This window comes from Oncorhynchus mykiss, chromosome 23 (assembly GCF_057628025.1).
Source record: "Oncorhynchus mykiss isolate SJ-2025 chromosome 23, ASM5762802v1, whole genome shotgun sequence".
Classification (NCBI taxonomy): Eukaryota; Metazoa; Chordata; class Actinopteri; order Salmoniformes; family Salmonidae; genus Oncorhynchus; species Oncorhynchus mykiss.
The window spans coordinates 2,779,209-2,802,910 of NC_143044.1; the positions used below are offsets into that span (position 1 = coordinate 2,779,209).

A 23,702-nucleotide genomic window follows, 5' to 3' on the forward strand; every position below is an offset into this window, starting at 1 on the left:
TCTTCAGAGAAAAGCTATTGCATACAGAATCAGATAAAAAAAAGTTGCGTGTGTTCTATTATTCATGATAATCTAATTTGAAACTGATCTGATGTTATAGATAAAATGCAGACAAAAGTCACAAGAAAATCACAGAGACCAAATCAATGAATGACCCATTTGGCCCTAAAGCATTGCTTTACCATAGGCAGGGTGAGAAAAATTACATTTTAAAGCACCCCGTTACAGTGGAGATCTGCAATATAGGCATTTAGAAAAGCAGTACATGCTTGCTTAAACAAAAAATACCCAATCTTTATGGTGAAAATATTTATAAGCATATTGAGGGGAGAAAACAGAAAAGCTAGTTCACCATAACCTGTGATGAAATGTGATAAAATGTGATAAAGGTTACACTTCAAACCCCCAATAGCGTGGGTGTATGTGTGTGTATATATATGTGTAAACGTTTGTACGCGCATCTACGCATTTCTTAGACACTTACGATTAGACACGATGTGAGAGGATTTCTCGTCGTACTTCTTGAGCTGGTTCATGAACTCCAGGTGCTTCTTCTCCTCCTCCAGCTGAGCCACGCTTCAATCGCACTTCTGCAGTTTCTGATGGGTGTTGGCCAGCTCGTCCCTGAGCCACTGGTTCTCCTGGCATAGCCGACGCACCTGGGTTCGCAACTTCTGCTTCTCAGACTCCACTGCGTTCAGATGGTTGGACAGGACCATCGTCACCTGAGAAGAGGGAATTATATTTTAAAATCAGACCACTGCACAATAGTAGCTGTCCATGGTTATCTTTAGTCCTAGTTCTTCCTGGTTCTTCAGATGGAGAAATAGCATAAGAGGAGTAAGAGAACAAGGGAATGGCAGAGAGGTAGGTGGTAAGGGAGAGAGAGAGCCTTGTGAAACAGAGACACTAAGACAACTAGCTGTGGTTAGGGTGAATCATCGGGATTGTTTTCCTAAGCTTGATCTAATTTAAAATAAGAAAGTTGCTGTGAAATATAAATACCCTCAGAAGTGGAAGACTCATATTAGCAACTAGTTTTCAAAAAACCTGGTCCAAGATCTGTTATACAGTCTTGCCAACAGTCATTGTCACTCCAAACAAAGTTCGCAAGACAGCACTAAACAAATATGGAACCAAGCTACTCAGACCCTCCCACAGGCTTACGTACATGTGCTTCTCCCAGGCCCAGCTCAATCATCTCCACAAACTTGCGCAGCAGGCTGGACTTCGCTTGCACCAGGTTGGCCTCCTCATCTTTCTTCAGGCACTTGATGGTTCTCCAGCAGGCTGTGCAGGAATGAGTTGTGCTCATTCTTCAGCGCCTCCAGGCCCTGGATCACCAGCTTGGTGTTGGAGATGATCTCTTCCTGGGACAGCTTCTCCAGCTTCTCTTCCCTCGGGTACACCATCATGAACATTGTCAAGTCTACCTTAGGCAGACCTGATGGGAAAGGAAGGTGGAAACAGAGGAGGACAAGGGTGGGTTAATGTCTTGGAACAGAGATGTAAAGATAGGGTTGCAAAGATCCCATGTTTTACATTTGGAGGATTCCCGGAATCAGAAGTTAGGTAGAGAGAGGCCCAATCAATGTCATGTGAAATGACATTTCAATGAAAAACTATTCATCCCAGAGGGGCAAGTATTGCAGGGAATATTAGAAGACATGGAACAATATTTCTAACAAAACAGTCGTGGCCAAAAGCTTTGAGAATGACACAAATCTACATTTTTACAAAGTCTGCTGACTCAGTTTGTATGATGGCAATTTGCATATACTACAGAATGTTATGAATTGCAATTAATTGCAAAGTCCCTCTTTGCCATGCAAATGAACTGAATCCCCAAAAAACATTTCCACTGTATTTCAGCCCTGCCACAAAAGGACCAGCTGACATCATGTCAGTGATTCTCTCGTTAACACAGGTGTGCGCGTGTTGACGAGGACAAGGCTGGAGATCACCCTGTTATGCTGATTGAGTTTGAATAACAGACTGGAAGCTTCAAAAGGAGGGTGGTGCTTGGAATCATTGTTCTTCCTCTGTCAACTATGGTTACCTGGAAGGAAACACGTGCCGTCATCATTGCTTTGCACAAAAAGGGCTTCACAGGCAAGGATATTGCTGCCAATAAGATTGGCCGAAATCTTAAATCTAACCTAAATCAACCATTTATCGGATCATCAAGAACTTCAAGGAGAGCGGTTCAATTGTTGTGAAGAAGGCTTCAGGGTGCCCAAGAAAGTCCAGCAAGCGCCAGGACCATCTCCTAAAGTTGATTCAGCTGCGGGATTGGGGCACCACCAGTACAGAGCTTGCTCAGGAATGGCAGCAGGTAGGTGTGAGTGCATCTGCATGCACAGTGGGGCGAAGACTTTTGGAGGATGGCCTGGTGTCAAGAAGGGTAGCAAAGAAGCCACTTCCCTCCAGGAAAAACATCAGGGACAGACTGATATTCTGCAAAAGGCACAGGGATTGGACTGCTGAGGACTGGGGTAAAGTCATTTTAGATTTTTATAGAAATGTATTTGAATTTGGCGCTCTGCATTTTCCCTGGCTATTGGCCATGTGGGACGCAAGCGTCCCGCCTACCCCAGAGAGGTTAACTTGGGTCAAACGTTTCAGGTAGCCTTTCACAAGCTTCCCACATTAAGTTGGGTGAATTTTAGCCCATTCCTCCTGACAGAGCTGGTGTAACTGAGTCAGGTTTGTAGGCCTCCTTGCTCGCACACGCTTTTTCAGTTCTACCCACAAATGTTCTATAGGATTGAGGTCAGGGCTTTGTGATGGCCACTCCAATACCTTGACTTTGTTGTCCTTAAACCATTTTGCCACAACTTTGGAAGTATGCTTGGAGTCATTGTCCATTTAGAAGACCCATTTGCTTTAAGACCCACCAAGCTTTAATTAACTTCCTGACTGATGTCTTGATGTTGCTTCAATATGTCCACATCATTGTCCTACCTCATGAAGCCATCGATATTGTGAAGAGCACCAGTCCCTCCTGCAGCAAAGCACCACAACATGATGCTGCCACCCCCGTGCTTCACCGTTGGGATGGTGTTCTTCGACTTGCAAGCCTCCCCCTTTTTTCTCCAATAATAACAATGGTCATTATGGCCAAACAGTTCTATATTTGTTTCATCAGACATTTCTGCAAAAAGTACGATCTTTGTCCCCATGTGCAGTTGCAAACCGTAGTCTGGCTTTTTTATGGCGGTTTTCCCATGAGGTCAAGCAAAGAGGCACTGAGTTTGAAGGTAGGCCTTGAATTACATCCACAGGTACACCTCCAATTAACTCATTGTCAATTAGCCATCAGAAGCTTATAAAGCCATGACATCATTTTCTAGAATTTTCCAAGCTGTTTAAAGGCAGTCAACGTAGTGTATGTAAACTTCTGACCCATTGGAATTGTTAGGGGGATTTTCACATCTACAGTAGCTGGGCTATTAAACTACCATTTTGTAAATAAATTGATATATGAAGAGTCTATTGTCCTGCTAATAGCCCATTATGGAAACATTGTTTGCATGATGGGCTACACCTGCTACAGTCCACTTGTGAAAAAAAATAATCTAAATGACTCCTGCTGTCTATCACCACTGTGAATAAAAACACAGCATCTAAAGTGGTACAAATATATTATTGAATTCGATTATTTTTAAAGAAGCTTGTTACATTCTTCATTGCAACCACAATGTCACAAATAATTGAACACACACACACACGAGCAGATGAACATGGTAAAAACATTCAAAGCATTTTTCGTTAGGGCAAATCTGGTCTGTGAGAATCTAAGGGGCTTTAATATAATTAAATGCAGGGTTAATAATAGTTGGATAACAGATCAGCTCTCATGAACTCATTAAGAGGCGGCTTCTATCTTCAATATAATCACTAATTCAGAAGGTTAAACCCATAGGTTTTAGGCCTGCAGCAGGTTATGGGAAAATGCATTTCAATTCATAAACCATCGGTATACTGAAAATCTCTTACCAACTATATTGGGAAGGCCATTCTTGAACATGGGGTGAGACATTCTTATTGATTTGTAAATAAATCCAGTTTGTTATTTAGAATTATTAACTTCTGTTTTTCGTGGGAGAGAAACCAAAAGCCCACTGTGCCTATTTTTCAAAAATCGTCAGTCCACATGTCAAGTGAAATTCCCCCATTGTATTTAGTTCTCTCCAGAACCACCGACAGATTTTTTTGTTGCCTGGCGCATGACTCTAGTACCAGAGAACAGACTCTCAGACTGAAAATTCCTTCATTAATTGCTACAGTTTAGACAACCGATAGATCAGCGTTCTAACTCCCCCTTGCGTTAGTGGTAGCATTCTGTCATTACTCCACACTAACGGTTGCGACATAAACTCATAAACTTCCTTTTAAAAGGAAGAACCACTAATGTTTTAATTGACTGATTTCCTTATATGAACCATAACTCCATTTTTAACATTGTTGCGTTTATTTTTGTATTTTCAGTGATATGGTAATAAAGTTTTATATCTTCCTAAATCGGAGGGTGGTTTTAACCATCCAGACTTAATTGTATTAACTCGCTAACCAAGGCTTTTACTTGTGACATATGGTTAAATGCACTAAAGAGGAACAATGGCTACATAATGAAGATGCGCATGCTCATCCCCAGAATCTCTTCACTTGTCTATTTTCAAAGGATAAAGCTAAGAATATTAACAATTAGAGGTTGACCGATTAATCTGAATGGCCGATTTCAAGTTTTCATAACAATCGGAAATCTGTAATTTTGGACCCCGATATGGCCAGTTTTTTTTTTTTTTACACCTTTATTTAATCTGTATTTAACTAGGCAACTCATTTAAGAACACATTCTTATTTTCAATGACGGCCTAGGAACAGTGAGTTAACTGCCTTGTTCAGGGGCAGAACGACATATTTTTACCTTGTCAGCTCAGGGATTCAATCTTGGAACCTTACGGTTAACTAGTCCAAAGCTCTAACCACCTGCCTCACGAGGAGCCCGCCTGTTACGCAAATGCAGTAAGAAGTCAAGGTATGTTGCTAGCTAGCATTAAACTTAATCATAATCACTAGTTATAACTACACATGGTTGATGATATTACTAGTTTATCTAGCGTGTCTTGCGTTGCATATAATCGATGCAGTGCGCATTTGCGAAAAAGGACTGTCCTTGCTCCAACGTGTACCTAACCATAAACACCAATGCCTTTCTTAAAATCAATACACAGAAGTATATATTTTTAAACCTGCATATTTAGCGAAAAGAAATCCAGGTTAGCAGGCAATATTAACCAGGTGAAATTGTCACTTCTCTTGCGTTCATTGCACGCAGTCAGGGTATATGCAACAGTTTGGGCCGCCTGGCTCATTGCGAACTAATTTGCCAGAATTGTACAATATTTAGACTGATGGATGCCACCTGTTAGATAAAATACGGAACGGTTCCGTATTTCACTGAAAGAATAAATGTTTTGTTTTTGAGATGATAGGTCATTAATATGGTCGAATCCAGAAACTAAGGCACATTTCTTTGTGTTATTATGTTATAATTAAGTCTATGATTTGATAGAGCAGTCTGACTGAGCAATGGTAGGCACCAACAGGCTCCTAAGCATTCATTCAAACAGCACTTTCGTGCATTTTGCCAGCAGCTCTGCTGTTTATGACTTCAAGCCTATCAACTCCCGAGATTAGGCTGATGCAACGATGTGATGTGAAATGGCTGGCTAGTTAGCGGGGTGTGCGCTAATAGCGTTTCAAATGTCACTCGCTCTGAGACTTGGAGTAGTTGTTCCCCTTGCATGCATGGGTAACGCTGCTTCGAGGGTGGCTGTTGTCTTTGTGTTCCTGGTTCGAGCCCAGGTAGGAGCGAGGAGAGGGACGGAAGCTATACTGTTACACTGGCTATACTAAAGTGCCTATAAGAACATCCAATAGTCAAAGGTAAATGAAATACAAATGGTATAGAGAGAAATAGTCCTATAATAACTACAACCTAAAACTTCTTAACTGGGAATATTGAAGACTCATGTTAAAAGGAACCACCAGCTTTCATATGTTCTCATGTTCTGAGCAAGGAACTTAAACATTAACTTTCTTACATGGCACATATTGCACTTTTACTTTCTTCTCCAACACTTTGTTTTTCCATGATTTAAACCAAATTGAACATGTTTCATTATTTATTTGAGGCTAAATTGATTTAATTGATTTCATCTATTATATTAAGTTAAAATAAGTGTTCATTCAGTATTGTTGTAATTGTCATTATTACAAATACATTTTAAAAATCGGACGATTAATCGGTATCAGCTTTTTTTGTCCTCGAATAATCGGTATCGGTATTGAAAAATCATAATCGGTCGACCTCTGTTAACAACGTCATAGTTAAGAACACTAACAATGTGGACAAAAGTGAAACCTATTCTAACAAGAACCAATATCACTCACTAAAAACACAATCCTTGGATAGCTTTTCAGAATTTTTCACAAATGAATTGGTCTACATAGAAAACTAAAGGCATAGAAGCATTAGAAAAAATATAAAAATGCTTTAATTATCTTAATGTTGAAAGTGCGTGGGTGACGTAGAGAAAAATGGTTTGAGGCCATGTCTTGGCTGATTTTCCCATGATGTCAAGCAAAGAGGCACTGAGTTTGAAGGTAGGCCTTGAAATACAACCACAGGTACCCCCCATTTGACTCAAATGATTTTAATTAGCCTATCAGAAGCCTCTAAAGCCATTACATTTTATGGAATTTTCCAAGCTGTTTAAAGGAAAAGTCAACTTTGTGTATGTAAACTTCTGACCCACTGGAATTGTGATACAGTGACGTATAAGTGAAATAATCTGTCTGTAAACAATTACTTCAGGTCAGATTCAGTTCATGTTGCACTTCACTGGCGATAGCTCAAGTCAAGACAGATAGAAAAGGGAGGATGACAGGCATAGATGTGATTGATAAAAACAGTATTTTCATTAGTATTATCTACCGTTTTTGTCAGCTTTATGTAGGCTATTTTTACTTAGTTGACAATGGAGTTATAGACCAAGTGCTCATTTAGGCTATTTAGCCGCCAATGATCCCGGTGTATCAGCGTGTCTATACGGCAGAGGCTGGTGCTCTGCATTAGTTGAATTAACTTTTATCATTATGATTAACCACATGACAATGATTGAGAAACTAAAATGCTATTATTTAAATCAAACTGTTCCACGAAAATGCACATATGAAAATCCTAACTGACATGCAGATCAGTAGAAATGGATCATAGAAGTAGATCTTTTGTATGCTTCCCCAAACCTGAAATTCGCGCACTGCCTATGAAGTCTATAAAATAATTGCCTCCACCTTTCTATGGTCAAATTTTCAATTAAGGTAAGACATGCTTCATAATATGAAGTAAACCATTAAATATGTTTCCAAAATGCATACTGACTACAGATGAGGAAAAAGTCTGGTTGTATTCGATAAAAGTTATTAAAACATATGTACAGGACAAACGTTGGTAGAGGTAAGCTTATCAAAACTCAACTTCATCTTGATATAAGCGAACAGAGTTGAGCGTTCCTCAGCTACAACTGTTTTAAAACCGGTTAAAACATTGTATTGTGCATTTGTGAAATTATTTGGATGTGAAATGAAAGTAGAGGGCTTTGTTTCTAGAACCACACCGTAATTGAGAATCGATTCACATTTAGATTGAATATTTGGCCATTTTGGCTGCCAGAGTCACTTCACCTCGAAACAGAACATGTAACGTTCTTGTAACGTAAGGCTCCTTTAGTCCATTATCTGTCGTTCTGCCCCTGAACAAGGCAGTTAACCCACTGTTCCTAGGCCGTCATTGAAAATAAGAATTTGTTCATAACTGACTTGCCTAGTTAAATAAAGGTCAAATATATTTTTTTTAAATTGCGGAGTAGCTTTCCTTTTGTGACACTACAGTGACATTGAACTTGTGCTGAGGACAGACAGCCACTCAGACTAAAACATTATTTTCATCGTGCTTCAAGGATTTTGAGTCAGACAGACCAAGGAGACTCGGGTGACAGTACAGTCTCTGACCCCTAACCTCTTACCCTAAACCACTGATTGCAGGGAACTTCAGAGCACGCATAGCTACATAAAGACATATGGGCTGCACTAGCTGGGTCATTCCTACTAGGTGGTGCCTTTTCTGTCCCCAGGTGTTAATCATAAACTTCCACAAGAAATAGAAGCCATAAAAGTCATAAAATATTCAAAGCATTTTGTAGTCCTAGTTAAATTCCCTCTCATCAATAAAATGTTTTCACAATTTTTTTATTGATTATTCATTTAAGATGTTCTGTGTGTCCCTGATATCACTTTCCATCTTGCTAGTTTGTTGTAATTCTCCATTTAAGAAAACAACCCACTTCCTACAATGACACCACACTCAGGAAGTGACAATTTCTTTAGTGGAAAAAACTATGGTGCAAAGCTAAATAAATTGAAACACTCAAAGTTGTATAAATGTTTAATGTTATTAGTCTGTATGTCCCCCTCAAATGTCCACCCTATTGGCCTAAATTACAGAGAAAAAAATCTAAATTCCATGCAAGAAATTGCCAAGAAACGGAAGATACATACAAAGCTGTGTACTACTCCCTTCACAGAGCAACGCAAACTGTCCCTAACCAGAATATAAAGAGGAATGGGAGGCCCCAGTGCACAACTAAGCAAGAGGACAAGTACATTGGAGTGTCTAGTTTGAGTGAGAAACAGACGCCTCACAAGTCCTCAACTGGCAGCTTCATTAAATAGTATCCGCAAAACACCAGTCTCAAAGTCAACAGTTGGGATGCTGGCCTTCTTGTGGTTCATTTAACAAAACCTATGGGAAAATGTAGTTTTTTTTGTAGGGTGTTTCGATAAATGCAGAAAATAAGGTCTGTGGTAAACAAACACAGGCTTAAGAGATTTTAGCTATACGTTTTGTTCTAACATCACCTTTTGTGAATTGTGAAGTATTTATGTAATAAAAAAAACACAAAGGCTTAATACTTCATAATGATTTCCGTGTGTAGCAGTGTGCACACATTTCTGAACTGAATAAGTTAGATACATTCAGAGTTCACCGACTAGCCCCTCCCTTCGAGGTTTTGGCAAACAGACATATACAGCTAGCGAAAACTCTTGAAGCCAGACTAGTGTGTAGTCAGTAGCCATGCCCAGCAGAGCTGCATTCAACTAGCTACTATAGCTATTAGCTACCTGGGTTTGGTCGAGGTTCTCTCTGGAGTTTTCCTCTTTGGAGCTTTCTCTGAAGTTTTTTTTAAATTTTCTGATGCGTTATCCTTTTTCTCCTCGAACGGTCGGAGTTTCTTTGCACTAGGTTCGCCTGACACCATGAATGATTACGCCGAGACCTCCTTGAGTAAAGATGAGAATATCAAAATGAATCTAGACAGGGGAAACGGCTTTAAAATAATCACTGACAATACAACGACTACCACATCCACAAAGTCAAAATCATGACACGTGTTTTTATTTTTGGACTTAATTTAAGGTTAGGTTTACAATCACACTTTAAAAAGATACGTTTTAGAAATAGGCGGGGTTTCTGACTTTGTGGCTATGGTAACTAGTGAGTCGCTAAAGCGTGATGAACCAACCCGGATAACGCTGTGCTAATTATGGGACTTCCGATCACGGCCGGTTGTGACATTACACAACCCTGGTCTGTTGTGACGCCTCTAGCGCTGCAGTGCCTTAGACTGCTGCGGAGTCGGAGATTTCCGAGATTCCAATTGTTTTGAACGGGATATTAGCTGCCTGCAGACGATTGTGCCTGACTAGAAATACAGGAACTTTGGTAAGAGTTGATGTTGTGCTTTTCGGTCAGTGCATGTTACACACAGATATTCACAAATGTCGAGGTTGAATGTTCAAAGGTTTTATGTAATGTTTAAAGGTTGTATATTGTGCTGATAAGAGTAGAAATGTGCATATTAAATCAGGCTTCTGTGTATAGTGGACAGACTACTCTGACAGTGCAACACAGTTCTATTCCTGCCACTAGCACTGGAACAAAGCAGGTAATGATACTTTTTGATACACTTTAACTAATTTAACCGCTATATCAACCTATTTAACAAGACTCATCTTGCTGATGTCACAAGCTAGAATAAGATTGCTGGCTACAATGTTGCAGACAGTTAGATCACTGTGCTCGAGGCTGCAAGGCTAGGCTAACTTCGTTGAGTCCATATCGGTGCAGGCAGAGTTTATGAGCTAGTTAATAACCAGATTGAACTATTTAGCCAGTGGACTACTAGGCTTTGATTTTAACATCTGACAGTGGATGATATTTATCATCATGGATCAACTTTATGCTGTACAGCCCTTCTAGACATCTGGAGTTTGTCTCTGCATCTTGGATGCAACATGGCACATACCAAACTAAAGTGAAAGACAGTGATTTCATTGTGCATTGTACACAACCCTGGTCTGTCGTACTGTTCTGGCCTGTCTATCCCACTGATCTGATCCACGGGGTAGATAATATATCTCTAGCCATGTAATGTAGGACACATGTGTTACACCTTTGGCTTAGGGCTGTGGACCCGTGAGCACACAAACATACCTTTATATTCATTTATTTTTAGCCCTTCCAATTGGTAGTTAGTATTGTCTCATTGCTGCAACTCCCGTATGGACTCGGGAGACGCGAAGGTCGGGAGCTGTGCGTACTCCAAAACACAATCAAACCAAGCCACAATGCCCACTTTACCCTGAAGCCAGCCGCACCAATGTGTCGGAGGAAACAAGTACACTGCTCCAGTGTCAGCGTGCACTGCACCCGGCCCGCCACAGGAGTCGCTAGTGCGATGGGACAAGGACATCCCTGCCGGACAAACCCTCCTCTAACCCGGACAACGCTGTGCCAATTGTGCGCCGCCCCATGGGTCTCCCGGTCACGACAGAGCCTGGACTCGAACCCAGAATCTCTTTAGACCACTGCGCCACTCGATAGGACACACACACACAAACAAACCTACCTGTGTAACACCTGTCCCTCTCTACCAGCAGAGATGATCAACAGCCTGTTCTTGATCAACCCTTCAGGGGAGATCTTCCTGGAGAAGCACTGGAAAAGTGTGGTCAGTCGGTCGGTGTGTGACTACTTCCTGGAAGCCAAAGAGAAGGCTCTGGAACCTGAGGACGTTCCACCTGTCATACACACCCCTCATCACTACCTCATCAGCATCTACAGGTCATGCATGCAGTGTATTAGGACTGTATTCAGACCCCTTGATTTTTTTTCACGTTTTGTTACGTTACAGGCTTATTCCCCTTAATCAATCTACACACAATACTCCATAATGAACTAGTGAAAAACTTTTTTTTTTTCGATATGTTTGCAAATGTATAAAACAGAAATCACATTTACATAAGTATTCAGACCCTTTACTCAGTACTGTGTTGATGCACCTTTGTCAGCAATTACAGCCTCAAGTCTTCTTGGGTAGGATGCTAAAAGCTTGAAACACCTGTCTTTGGGGAGTTTCTCCCATTCTTCTCTACAGATCTTCTCATGCTCTGTCAGGTTGATGGGGAGCATCGCTACACAGATATTTTCAGGTCTCTCCAGAAATGTTCAATCCGGTTCAAGTCCGGGTTCTGGCAGGACCACTCATGGACATTCAGAGATGTGTCCCAAAGCCACTCCTGCGTTGCCTTGGCTGTGTGCTTAGGGTCCTGTTGGAAGGTGAATCTTCTCCCCAGTCTAATAACCTGCTCCAGAGCGCTCAGGACTTCATCAAGGATCTCGCTCTACATCTTTCCCTCGATCCTGACTAGTTTCCCAGTCCCTGCCGCTGAAAAACATCCCCACGGTATGCTTCATCGTAGGGATGGTGCCAGGTTTCCTCCAGATGTGACGCTTGGCAATTCAGGCCAAAGAGTTCAATCTTGGTTTCATCAGACCCGAGAATCTTGTTCCTCATGGTCTGAGAAGTCCTTTAGGTGCCTTTTGGCAAACTCCAAGCGGGCTGTTATGTGCCTTTTTCTGAGGAGTGGCTTCCGTCTGGTCTGATTGGTGGAGTGCTGCAGAGATGGTTGTTCTTCTGTGGAGATGGGAGAACCTTCCAGAAGAACCTTGGAGTTCTGTCAGTGACATTCAGGTTCTTGGTCACCTCCCTGACCAAGGCCCTTCTCCCCCGAATGCTCAGTTTGTCCAGGCAACCAACTCTAGGAAGAGACTTGGTGGTTCCAAACGTCTTCCATTTAAGAATGACGAGGCCACTGTGTTCTTGGCAACCTTCAATGCTGCAGAAATGTTTTCTACCCTTCCCCAGATCTGTGCCTTGACACAATCCTGTCTTGGAGCTCTACGGACAATTCCTTCAACCTCATGGCTTGATTTTTGCTCTGACATGCATTGTAAATTGTGGGATCTTATATAGACAGGTGTGTGCCTTTCCAAATCATGTCCAATCAATTGAATTTACCACAGGTGGACTCCAAGTTGTAGACACATCTCAAGGATGATCAATGGGAACAGGATGCACCAGAGTTCAATTTTGAGTCTCATAGCTAAGGGTCTGAATACTTGCTTATATAAGGTAATTTCTAAAAACCTGTTTTCGCTTTGTCATTGTGGGGTATTGTGTGTAGATTTGAGGGGAAACAAATCATTTAATCAATTTTAGAAAAAGGCTAACAAAATGTGGGAAAAGTCAAGGGGTCTGAATACTTTCTGAATGCACTGTATGTATGCATAGAAAGACACGCTCGCACACACACACACACACACACACTTCAACAGCTACAGGACGCACACTCACACCTCATCATCTACAAGTTATTTTATTAGAATTTATATCACTATTTAAGAAACCGTCATATATCCAAAGCCAATATAAAAACCTGCTCACTCAAGACAGACAGTTTTAAGGTCTGTCTTTATTAGTGTGTTTTTTTTATAACATTTGTTTTATATACAATGTATGAACGTTGCTTCACACATTTTATTATTACAGGGACAAGCTGTTCTTCCTCTCTGTCATCCAGACTGAGGTTCCTCCGCTGTTTGTCATTGAGTTCCTGCACCGCGTCGCAGAGATGATCCAGGTCTGACACAACTCTAAACCTGACAGATTGCCAGGATTAGTTCAACCTGACTAGTTCAACCTGGATTAGTTAACTATTTTATAACCAGTAATGTTTAAGTGTGTGTGTGTGCGTTTTTTTTCTGCAGGACTACTTTGGGGAGTGTTCGGAGACAGTAGTCAAGGACCACATGGTGATGGTGTATGAGCTGTTGGAGGAGATGCTTGACAACGGGTTTCCCCTGGCAACTGAATCTAACGTCCTCAAAGAGATGATCAGACCACCCACCATCCTCCGATCTGTTGTCAACACACTGACAGGTCGGAAGTTTACATACACTTAGGTTGGAGTCATTAAAACTCGTTTTTCAACAACTCCACAAATTTCTTGTTAACAAACTATAGTTTTGACAAGTCGGTTAGAAACTTTTTTCAGTGGGCATTGCGTATACTCACTTCTTAATCCCTACTGATATCAAAGTAGTGTAGTGGAGGTATATGACTGATCAATTATGTAGTACAATAGAGAAATAATGCACAAAGTAGACTACACAATTTTTAAAGTAGACTACACGGTCCTGGACATGCGCTGGCTTGAGCAGGGGGACTTTGCGTACGCTGCAGGATTTTAATCCATGACGGCGTAGTGTGTTACTAATGTATTTATTTATTTATAACCTTTATTTAACTAGGCAAGTCAGTAAGAACAAATTCTTATTTTCAATGACGGCCTAGGAACAGTGGGCCTGTTCAGGGGCAGAACGACAGATTTGTTGGACTAGTAATCGAAAGGTTGCAAGTTCAAATCCCTGAGCTGACCTTGGTACAAACCAAGGTACAAACCTTAGCTCTGGGATTTGAACTTGCAACCTTTCCCCGAGCTGACCTTGGTACAAACCAAGGTACAAACCTTAGCTCTGGGATTTGAACTTGCAACCTTTCGATTACTAGTCCAACGCTCTAACCACTAGGCTACCCTAACCACTAGGCTACCCTACTGCCCCAATCACAAAGCACGTGAAATATATTCACATGCACACAGCCTAGTTTCAGCAAAATATCATCTGCAGGCAGCAAGAGTGTGTAGCTCTTGCTGCCTGCAGGTTTTGGCATGGAACAGCTCACAGAAGAATGACATCGGTAGCCGGTAGGGTAGGAAAGATGTTTCAACTAATGATAACCGCCAGTAAATGCTAACTTAGGCAACAATGGTTATGCAAACCAGATATTGAAACAGTTTAGTCCGAAGTGTTATTTGTGTTGCTGCAATTGTCATCATGCGCCATTTGCATCAGGGGCATAGACATGGATGCTCCTGGGTGGACAAAGACCCACCCACTGGGGAGCCAGGACCTGACAGGCCCACCCAATCAGATTGATGTGGTTTAAGCATTGTTGTGGACTTGGATCAAACTTTAGTTATTTCTATTTAAAAAATGCGTAATTTTGAGAGTGAAAATCTGAAAAAATATATAAAAAATCCTTTATTTTTTCATTTTTTTTTTTTCAGACCGTTTGGGAACCTTTTGGCAAAATTAGCTTATACCCACTTCTCCAGGCACCACTACACCACTGCATAGGGCTGAGGGAAAGACAGCAGTTACACACTGCATTATGTTAAAGGATAAGCAGTCCATACACTGGGACATAAAAAGCCAGTAGGTTCCAATCATAACAATACAAAGACACAACCGTTAAGCATTTCCCAAGATAAATCTATTACTATTACTTCACATTGCAAAAAACATTTCACATTTAGCACACAAAGTAACGGGGACCTAGAGTTTAAAGTGGAACTGACAGTACTTTGTCTGTCAATGATCACAAGTCAGTCATAATGTGGCTAATAGGCCAGCGTTTCGGTCTTAGGCACTGCATCTTAGTACTAGAGGCGTCACTACAGACCCTGGTTCGATCCCAGGCTGTATCACAACCTGTGGCAGAGCGCAGAACAACTGATACATTTACAAATGCTCAACAACCGCTGAATATGACTGGTGTCAGTAAACGTAGGCAAAAAAAAGTAATAGTTAGTCAATGCTTTAGATAACAACATGTAAACAGCCTAACCAGTTCTGCTTCTGCGAGTAAAATGGTCAGAGTGAGGTGTTTTCTCATTTCTGTTTGGAAGTATAGCAATCTAGCCAACTTTTGTCAGTTAGCTTGGGTGCTTGGTAGTGACAAGCATGCATTGGCAGGCAAGTTGCAGAAGGACGAGGAGACTACAATTCCCCGTTGTTTATCAGTGCAATTTTTACGGCCAGCTAGCTGAAAAAGTTATTTGGCAGTAAAAATTGCACCGATAAACCTCAATCAATCTAATTTATTTATAAAGCCTTTCTTACATCAGCTGCTGTCACAAAGTGCTGTACAGAAACCCAGCCTAAACCCCAAACAGCAAGCAATGCAGGTGTAGAAGCATGGTGGCTAGGAAAAACTCCCTAGAAAGGCCAGAAACTAGAAAGAAACCTAGAGAGGAACCAGGCTATGAGGAGTGGCCAGTCCTCTTCTGGCGGTTCACAAAGAAGGGCACCTACCTATTGGTAGAGTTTCCCTTTGAGCATGGCTGTTATTAATTATACTTTGGATGGTGTATCAATACACCCAGTCACTACAAAGATACAGGCGCCCTTCCTAACTCAGTTGCCGGAGAGGAAGGAAATCGCTCAGGGATTTCACCATAAGGTCAATGGTGATTTTAAAAGAGTTTAATGGCTGGGATGGGAGATAACTGAGGATGGATTAAAAACATTGTAGTTACTCTACAATATTAACATAAATGACAGAGTGAAATGGATGAAGCCTGTACAGATTCCAAATATTCCAAAACATGCATCCTGTTTGCAACAGGGCACTTAAGTACATATTGCAAAAAAAGAGGCAAGGAAATGCACTTTTTTATCCTGAATACAAAGTGTGATGTTTGGGGCAAATCCAACACTTCACTGAGTACCACTCTTCATATTTTCAAGCATGGTGGTGGCTTGTCATCGGCAAGGACTAAGGAGTTTTTTAGGATAAAAAGAAACGGAAAAGAGCTTAGCACAGGCAAAATTATAGAGGAAACTTGGTTTAGTCTGCTTACCAAGGCAACATTGAATGTTCCTGAGTAACTTAGTTACAGTTTTGACTTAAATCGGCTTAAAAATGTATGGCAAGACTTGAAAATGACTGTTTTGCAATGATCAACATCCAACTTGACAGTGCTTGAATAATTTTTTTAATAATGGGCAAATGTCATACAATCCAGCTGTGCAAAAGCTCTTACAGCTATAATCGCTGCTAAACGTGACTCTAACATGTATTAACTCAGGGGGCTGAATACTTATCTAATGAAGAAATATTAGTGTTTTATTTTCCATTAAATTGTTTTAAATATTCTTCCACTTTGACATTAGAGTATTTTGTGTAGGTCGTTGACAAAAAATGACAAATCCATTTTAATCCCACTTTATAACACAACAAAATGTGGAAAAAGTCAAGGGGTGTGAACTTTCTAAAAGCACTGTAGGTCGAGATAAAGTGACTAGGCAACAGGATAGATAATAAACTGTAGCAGCAGCGTATGTTATGAGTTAGTTTAAAAAGTGTGTGTGTGTGTGTGTGTGTGTGTGTTCCAGGGACCAGTAACGTTGGAGACACGTTGCCAACTGGTCAGCCGTCGACCATCCCGTGGAGGCGGGCCGGAGTGAGGTACACCAATAATGAAGCTTACTTTGACGTGGTGGAGGAGATTGACGCTATCCTGGACCAATCAGGTAGGAGCAGTACTGACTTGTCCACCGGCACCACGGTGCAGAGATCCCGGAATTCAGATCCAGAGGTTAAAGGTCAGGCATCAGGAGTTTGTGTGTGTGTGTGTCGTCTGTAAGCTGTGTTATGATTGGTTAACAGGTACAACAGTGTTTGCAGAGATCCAGGGCGTGGTCGAGGCGTGTGTCAAGCTGTCTGGTATGCCCGACCTCACACTCTCCTTCATGGTGGGCCCCCACACACACACACTATATCAGGGTTGGGGTCCATTCGAATTGAAGGTAGTCATTTCAGGAAGTGATTTAACTTTTTAATAAAAAAATGGAAATAATAAATAACTTTTGAAAGTTACTTCTTGAAATGATTTCCTTCAATTCAAATTGACCACACACACATACACACACACACACACGGGTGGCAGGTAGCCTAGCGGTTAAGAGCGCTGGGCCAGTAACCAAAAGGTTGCTGGTTCGAATCACCGAGCCAGGAAAGTGGAAAAATATCGCCGCTCTGCCCTTGAGCAAGGCAGTAAACCCCCAACAACAACTGCTCCCCGGTGCTGTGGACATCGATTAAGGCAGCCTGACACATTTTGGCTGAATGCATTCAGTTGTGCAACTAACTAGGCATTTCCCTTCCCACACACAGAGTATGGTCTATTCATACTGCATTTTGTCTTTGCAGAATCCTCGTCTCCTTGACGATGTGAGTTTCCACCCATGTGTTCGCTATAAACTCTGGGAATCTGAGCGCGTCCTCTCCTTCATTCCCCCTGATGGGAACTTCACCCTAATGACCTATCACGTCAATGCACAGAAGTAAGGCTTTAAACTCTGACCCCTAATCCTAGCACTACCATGTCTATTATTTTCAGTCTGGTAGCCATCCCAGTTTAATAATAGTATTGGTAATCTATTTATTCTGTTATATTCTATGCAGTCTTGTAGCCATCCCAGTGTATGTGAAGCAGAGCATCAGTTTCTTTGAGTGTGGTTCTGATGGCCGTCTGGACGTGACCGTTGGACCGAAGCAGACCATGGGGAAGACGGTCGAAGGGGTGATGGTCACGGTCCACTTGCCCAAAACTATCCTCAGCATCAATCTGACTGCCACACATGGCAGTTACACATATGACAATGGTACAAAGGTAACTACACGCCTACTACCCTGTTACCTTGTAACCTCTAACCCCTGAGCCTAACCACTACACAGAGTAGCTATACCTACGACCCTATTTCCACGTTAGACCAGGTAAACAGCAAATCAGCAGACATTACTATTAACAAACTTCTCCATCTCACAAGTATCCCTGAACCTACCCCCCCCTTCTCTCTCTTTTTCTTTCTCTCTCTCTCTCCCGCGCTCTCTTCTCTCTAGTTGTTGGTGTGGGACATTGGAAAGTTGAACCCACAGAAGCTTCCTAACTTGCGAGGTAGTCTGAGTCTGCAGGCTGGAGCCCCCAAACCAGAGGAGAACCCCAGTCTGAACATCGACCTGAATATACAGCAACTTGCAATATCAGGTACCCCTGACCTGTAACTTTTGTCCCTTTCAGCCTCTCCCGATTGTTGGGTTATTCCAAATCGGTTCCTACTACCTAGCCCCCTTGTAGATCTGGAGGAATTGGATAAGTAGAAGTCTTATGGTAATAGTTTAGTCTTGCCTCCTTATTGACTGTTGAAATGTGACCATATTGCTTCCATTGATCCAATTTTCATAGATCTATGAGTGGCTCAGTAATAGGTGCTAGGGGTAAATTTGGAATTAAGCTAATCTGTGTCTTGGCAGTAAAGTTTATGGTGTTGGGGGTAGTAACATGCTCTGTAAAAGGTTGTATTGCCATAGTAATACTGCATGCTAAATATCAATGTATACTCAGTTTATTAGGTACACCACCCAGTTCACCAGTTCACGAAAATGGTTCACTCCTACAGACAGTGAGCCGTGGCTGTGGCTTGCTATATAAATAAAGCAGTCAGACAGGCATCAAGGCATTCAGTTACTGTTCGATTGGACGTTGAGAATGGGCAAAACGAGTGACCTAAGCGAGGTATGATCGTCGGTGCCAGGCACGCCAGTTCTAGTATCTCAGAAATGGCCGACCCCTTGGACTTTTCATGCACGACAGTGTCTAGGGTTTACAGAGAATGGTAAGACAAAATAAAAACATCCAGGCAGTGGCAGTCCTGTGGGCGAAAACAGCTCGTTGATGAGAGGTCAAAGGATAAATGCAAGCTAACATGCAAGTCACAAATAAGCTAATAACGGTGCAGTACAAATTCTGAGAACGGCATCTCAGAATGCACAACTCGTCAGTCCTTGGGCTATTGAAGCAGACAACCACACCGGGTTCCACTCCTATCAGCTAAAAACAAGAAGAAGCAGCTGCAGTGGGCACGTGATCACCAACACTGGACAATTGAATAGTGGAAAAACATTGCCTCCTCTGACGAATCCCAGCTCCTGATGAGTCATGCTGATGGCAGTCCGGATTTGGTGTAAGTATCATGAGTCCATTGCCACATCCTGCCTTGTTACAGGCTGGTGGTGTAATGGTGTGGGGAATATTTTCCTGGCACATGTTAGGTCCTCTTGGTACCAATTGCGCAGCACTTCCGTTCCCTGAAAAATTCAGGTTGTTCTGGAGACATAGGGGCATCCTACACTGCACTACACTGAAAAAAATATATAAATGCAACATGCAACAATTTCAAAGATTTTATTGTTACAATTTTACAATCTTTTAAAAGTTGCAGTGCAGCTTGCATGGTGCCACAGAATTTTATGGCACGTTTTTTAAGTGTGAACCACTGGTACCATTAATGCTCGTTAGTGCTAGTTTTTCCCCGTTGGCGAATTGAACCCCTGTCTCCCGCGTGCCCGCAATCTCTAGTACAGGCCTTATTGAAGGCTACCAAATGCTTCTCAAAGATGCCCTCTGGGGGTCAAACTAGCACTAACTAGCATTGTAAATAAGAATTTGTACCTTAACTGATTCCATATGTGTTATTTCATAGTTGTGATGTCTTCACTTCTACATTGTAGAATAATAGTAAAAATAAAGAAAAACCCTGGAATGAGTAGGTTTGTCCAAACTTTTGACTGGTACTTGCTTAATTCATTTGATTTAATATTATGGAGGTTCTATTCCAAGGAAAATGAAAAACCCTCTGGGTTTCCGTTAGGATGGGGACGGGAAATATGACGCTGTACAACGTGATGGTCGGGGGTACAGTACTGGTCTATTTAGCTAAAGAATGTAGTGTCCTGCGGGTGCGCAGGATACCGGGGTTCAATTCCCCGACGAGGCGGAAGGAGTAGGCTGTTCTTGTAAATAACAATTTGTTCTTAACTGACTTGCCTAGTTAAATAAATCCTCTTTAAATAAGACCTACACCACTTTTAACAGCACATTACTCAATACTAGTGAGACTCTCGTCGCCTACGGTAAGCCTACAGTATATCTAAAAAATATGTGACTCTCCGCCAATAATTACATATAAGAGGATTGGAGGATATTTCTGTAATTCAGTGATATTTATTCCCGTAGTAATTCGTTATGGATCCATAACTAAATAAACATCAGCATTTTGAAAGAGTATTTTTATTATTTTATGAATGAAAGCATAAAGATGCCATTTATTATTTACATTGCTTTAGTTTGAACCTGCAGACTGGCACTAAGAACAGAACAGCGGGAACGTTTCCCTAGTCAGCGCCATTATTAGTGCAATGCCCCTTAAAGTGTTGCCAGTGTGGCAGGGTGGGTGTCCACCCCCTTCCTCCTCCCTTCCCCATGGGCTAGGTCGGTCTTCTGTGCGCGGCTCTGCGGCCCATCCCGTGCCCCCTGCCCTTGTGCCTTGAATCTCGCGCGCTTTCAGTGGATACAGCTGGAAAACTGCAATGCAGTCCCATTGTGCTCTACTCGGGAGCTGTAACCAATATATATTGTCCTGCTAATAACAGGGTTAATAATATATATGTGAGAATATCCAACGGGCTTTTATATCATTCTAAATTAATAATAATAGTCACTTTGTTTAAAAATAACAATATTTTGGAGAATTCGTTTTCAAATAACATAAAATGAGCGAGGAAAAAGGACATTCTTGAACATGGAGTGAGACATTGTTACTAATTTGTAAATCAAGCCAGTTTGTTATTTAGGAAGATTTATTTCTGTTTTTAGAGGGAGAAAAACCAAAAACCTACAGTCATCTCATGGGTCTCTCAGTTGAGCCCACCACAGGTATTGAAGCAGCATCTGTAACACAGCTATGCAGTGTCTTAGACCATTGCGCCACTCAAGAACTGTACAATGTGACCGGTTGGGAGTGGCATACAGTACTTCAGTAAGAGCAAAATAATCCTAAACAATAAAATAATAAAAACCTTTGTGTAACAACAGTTTTAGGAAGTAATACTGAAGATGTGCACAATTATCAGTTTCTATTTAGGTTTGTCGCCCATTCATTGTCAGAGACACAGTGGGGCCCAAAAGCATAATCAGTTCTCTAACTCCCCATTGCGCTGGTCTGGAGCAATAAAGTGGTGAAGCAGGGTACCGTACTAAACCACAAATTTCCTCTAAGTCCCGCGGCGTAAGCTCACAACTTTTTAAAGGAGGAACCACTGTACAGTTCATATAAGTAAAGTAGGCCCCAATCTATGGATTTCACATGACTGGGACTACAGATATGCATCTGTTGGTCACAGATACCTTTTAAAAAAAGGGGTGTTTCATCAGAAAACCAGTCAGTATCAAGTGTGACCACCATTTTCCTCATGCAGCGTGACACGTCTCATTTGCATAGAGTTGATCAGGCTGTTGATTGTTGCCTGTGGAATGTTCACTTCTCTTCAATGGCTGTGCTAAGTTTCTGGATATTGTCGGGAACTAGAACACGCTGTCGTACACGTTGATCCAGAACATCCCAAACATGCTCAATATGTGACATGCCTGGTGAGTATGCAGGGCATGGAAGAACTGGGACATTTTCAGCATCCAGGAATTGTGTAAGATCCTTGCTACATGGGGATGTGCATTATCATGCTGAATCAAGGTAATTGCAGCGGATGTTTGGCACGACAATGAGCCTCAGGATCTCGCCATGGTATCTCTTGCATTTTATCGATGGCAATTGGAATGCACATGGTGTTTGTTTTCCGTAGCTTATGCCTGCCCATACCATAACACCACTGCCATCATGGAGCACTCTGTTCACATCTTCACGGTACAGTTGAAACCGGGATTAATTTGTGAAGAGCACACTTTTCCAGCTTCTTGATATGCCACACCTGTCAGATGGATGGATATTCTTGGCAAAGGAGAAATGCTCACTAACAGGGATTTGAACAAATTTGTGCACAAAATTTGAGAGAAGCTTTTTGTGCATTTGAAAAATTTCTATGATCCGTTATTTCAGCTCATGAAACATGGGACCAACACTTTACATACATTTTTGTTCAGTATAAATGGGTGTACCTAATAAACCTCAGACTCAATGGAGAATATGTGTGTCAATAAATGTTACAGTATAGGCGTTTTGATAAATGTGTAAATATATGGTAACTGTAAAGTTTATGGTAAATCCATGATATAGTTAACCCAAAAACAATCTTTTAGTATGTTGTTTATTTGTCCACTGTTAATACATTCCCCAAAAATAGTGCATGTTAGCGGTCAAAATGTCAAGATAAAGAAAATTCAGTACAGAGCAAAACAAATGGTGATGCGTTTATGCTACCTGTGTTTTAGGACTGAAGGTGAACAGGCTGGATATGTTTGGTGAGAAGTACAAGCCTTTTAAAGGGGTTAAATACATCACCAAGGCTGGGAAGTTCCAGGTGCGGACTTGAAGAGTGAAACCTAAAGGTCATAGGTCAACTAGCCAACGTGCCTAATGCTCTGGGTCAAAGGTCAACTCTTAGACACGCTGGCTGTCAACTATTATGATCTCTATTTGTAGTTCAGAGCCATGATCGGTCCATTATGACAAATGTCTGAAACTTGTAAAAAGGTTCACTGTCACAGCAGACTGTTGTGGCTCTGCAACAGCAAACTGAATTGAGCTTTTTACATGCCCAGTGTCAACCCTTCTACCTTATGCCTTTTTATACCCCTATACTCCTTCTAGATTAGGGACAGAGCCTGTATTAAATAACTTTGTTTATTTAAATGTTTATTATTTGGATGGAATGGAGTTGTTGGTCTGCGAAGGGAATTGTTTTAGACAATCACCCTATTATTTCTCCTGTATCTGGAATTAAATAACCTCTACGGAATCTCACTGTGTTCCAGCACAGCCCACCTCTCGCTTTCTGTCTGTCTTGCTCACTCATCTCCCCTCTTTCTATCTTCTATTTCTCTGCTTTAGCAGGTAAAGATTTAATATCTAGTTTTATATAAAGCATAATTTTTGACCATTTTATGACTAATAACCCTCTAATGCTGAGTAACTGCAACCAAGAGTGGAATCTCATTTGGTCATACATGGTGTTAATTAATATACAAGCTAACAATTACTGCAAGTATTAATAAATATGCATAAAGTCACTACTGCATTTTATTTGCCGTTCTCACCAGGGACTTTTGGTTGTCCTAATGTTATTTTGCCTACAACCTTCCCACAACCTTCTGGGAATGGTGCAGGGTAGTTGCTTGGCTTTGGAACGTTGTCAGCACAGTTAAAGAACTTGACAAAAAAAAAATATTTTCTTTGTTTTTCATTACTTTAACACAACGTTTCCTAAAAGTTCAAACATGGTTACATTTAATTTCAATTTTGGTAATGTTCTAGGAACATTCTCCAACTTGTTTGACATTGGAAATGTTCTCAAAGTTCAGAGAACATTAAGAAA

General features: G+C 41.3%; 1 protein-coding gene and 1 pseudogene across 5 annotated transcripts; one reads left to right on the forward strand and one right to left on the reverse strand.

Moving 5' to 3' along the window:
- Nucleotides 1-578: 578 nt before the first annotated feature.
- Nucleotides 579-1,500, reverse strand: LOC149972468 (kinesin light chain 1-like; annotated as a pseudogene).
- Nucleotides 1,501-9,142: 7,642 nt separating this feature from the next.
- Nucleotides 9,143-23,397, forward strand: LOC110502228 (AP-3 complex subunit mu-1). Of its 5 annotated transcripts, none has more exons than XM_021580096.3 (11): nucleotides 9,147-9,850; nucleotides 10,010-10,073; nucleotides 11,065-11,251; nucleotides 13,020-13,110; nucleotides 13,238-13,409; nucleotides 16,709-16,846; nucleotides 16,983-17,068; nucleotides 17,526-17,659; nucleotides 17,781-17,988; nucleotides 18,219-18,363; nucleotides 22,600-23,397. In XM_021580096.3, the coding sequence occupies exons 3-11, from the start codon at nucleotides 11,070-11,072 to the stop codon at nucleotides 22,698-22,700; spliced, it is 1,257 nt and encodes a 418-aa protein (XP_021435771.3). In that variant the 5' UTR covers nucleotides 9,147-9,850; nucleotides 10,010-10,073; nucleotides 11,065-11,069; the 3' UTR covers nucleotides 22,701-23,397. The 5 variants fall into 5 exon arrangements, with proteins under 5 accessions (XP_021435774.3, XP_021435771.3, XP_021435773.3 ...); XM_021580097.3 differs by having other exon boundaries at nucleotides 9,180-9,850; nucleotides 11,068-11,251; XM_021580099.3 differs by lacking the exon at nucleotides 10,010-10,073 and having other exon boundaries at nucleotides 9,143-9,850.
- Nucleotides 23,398-23,702: the final 305 nt, after the last annotated feature.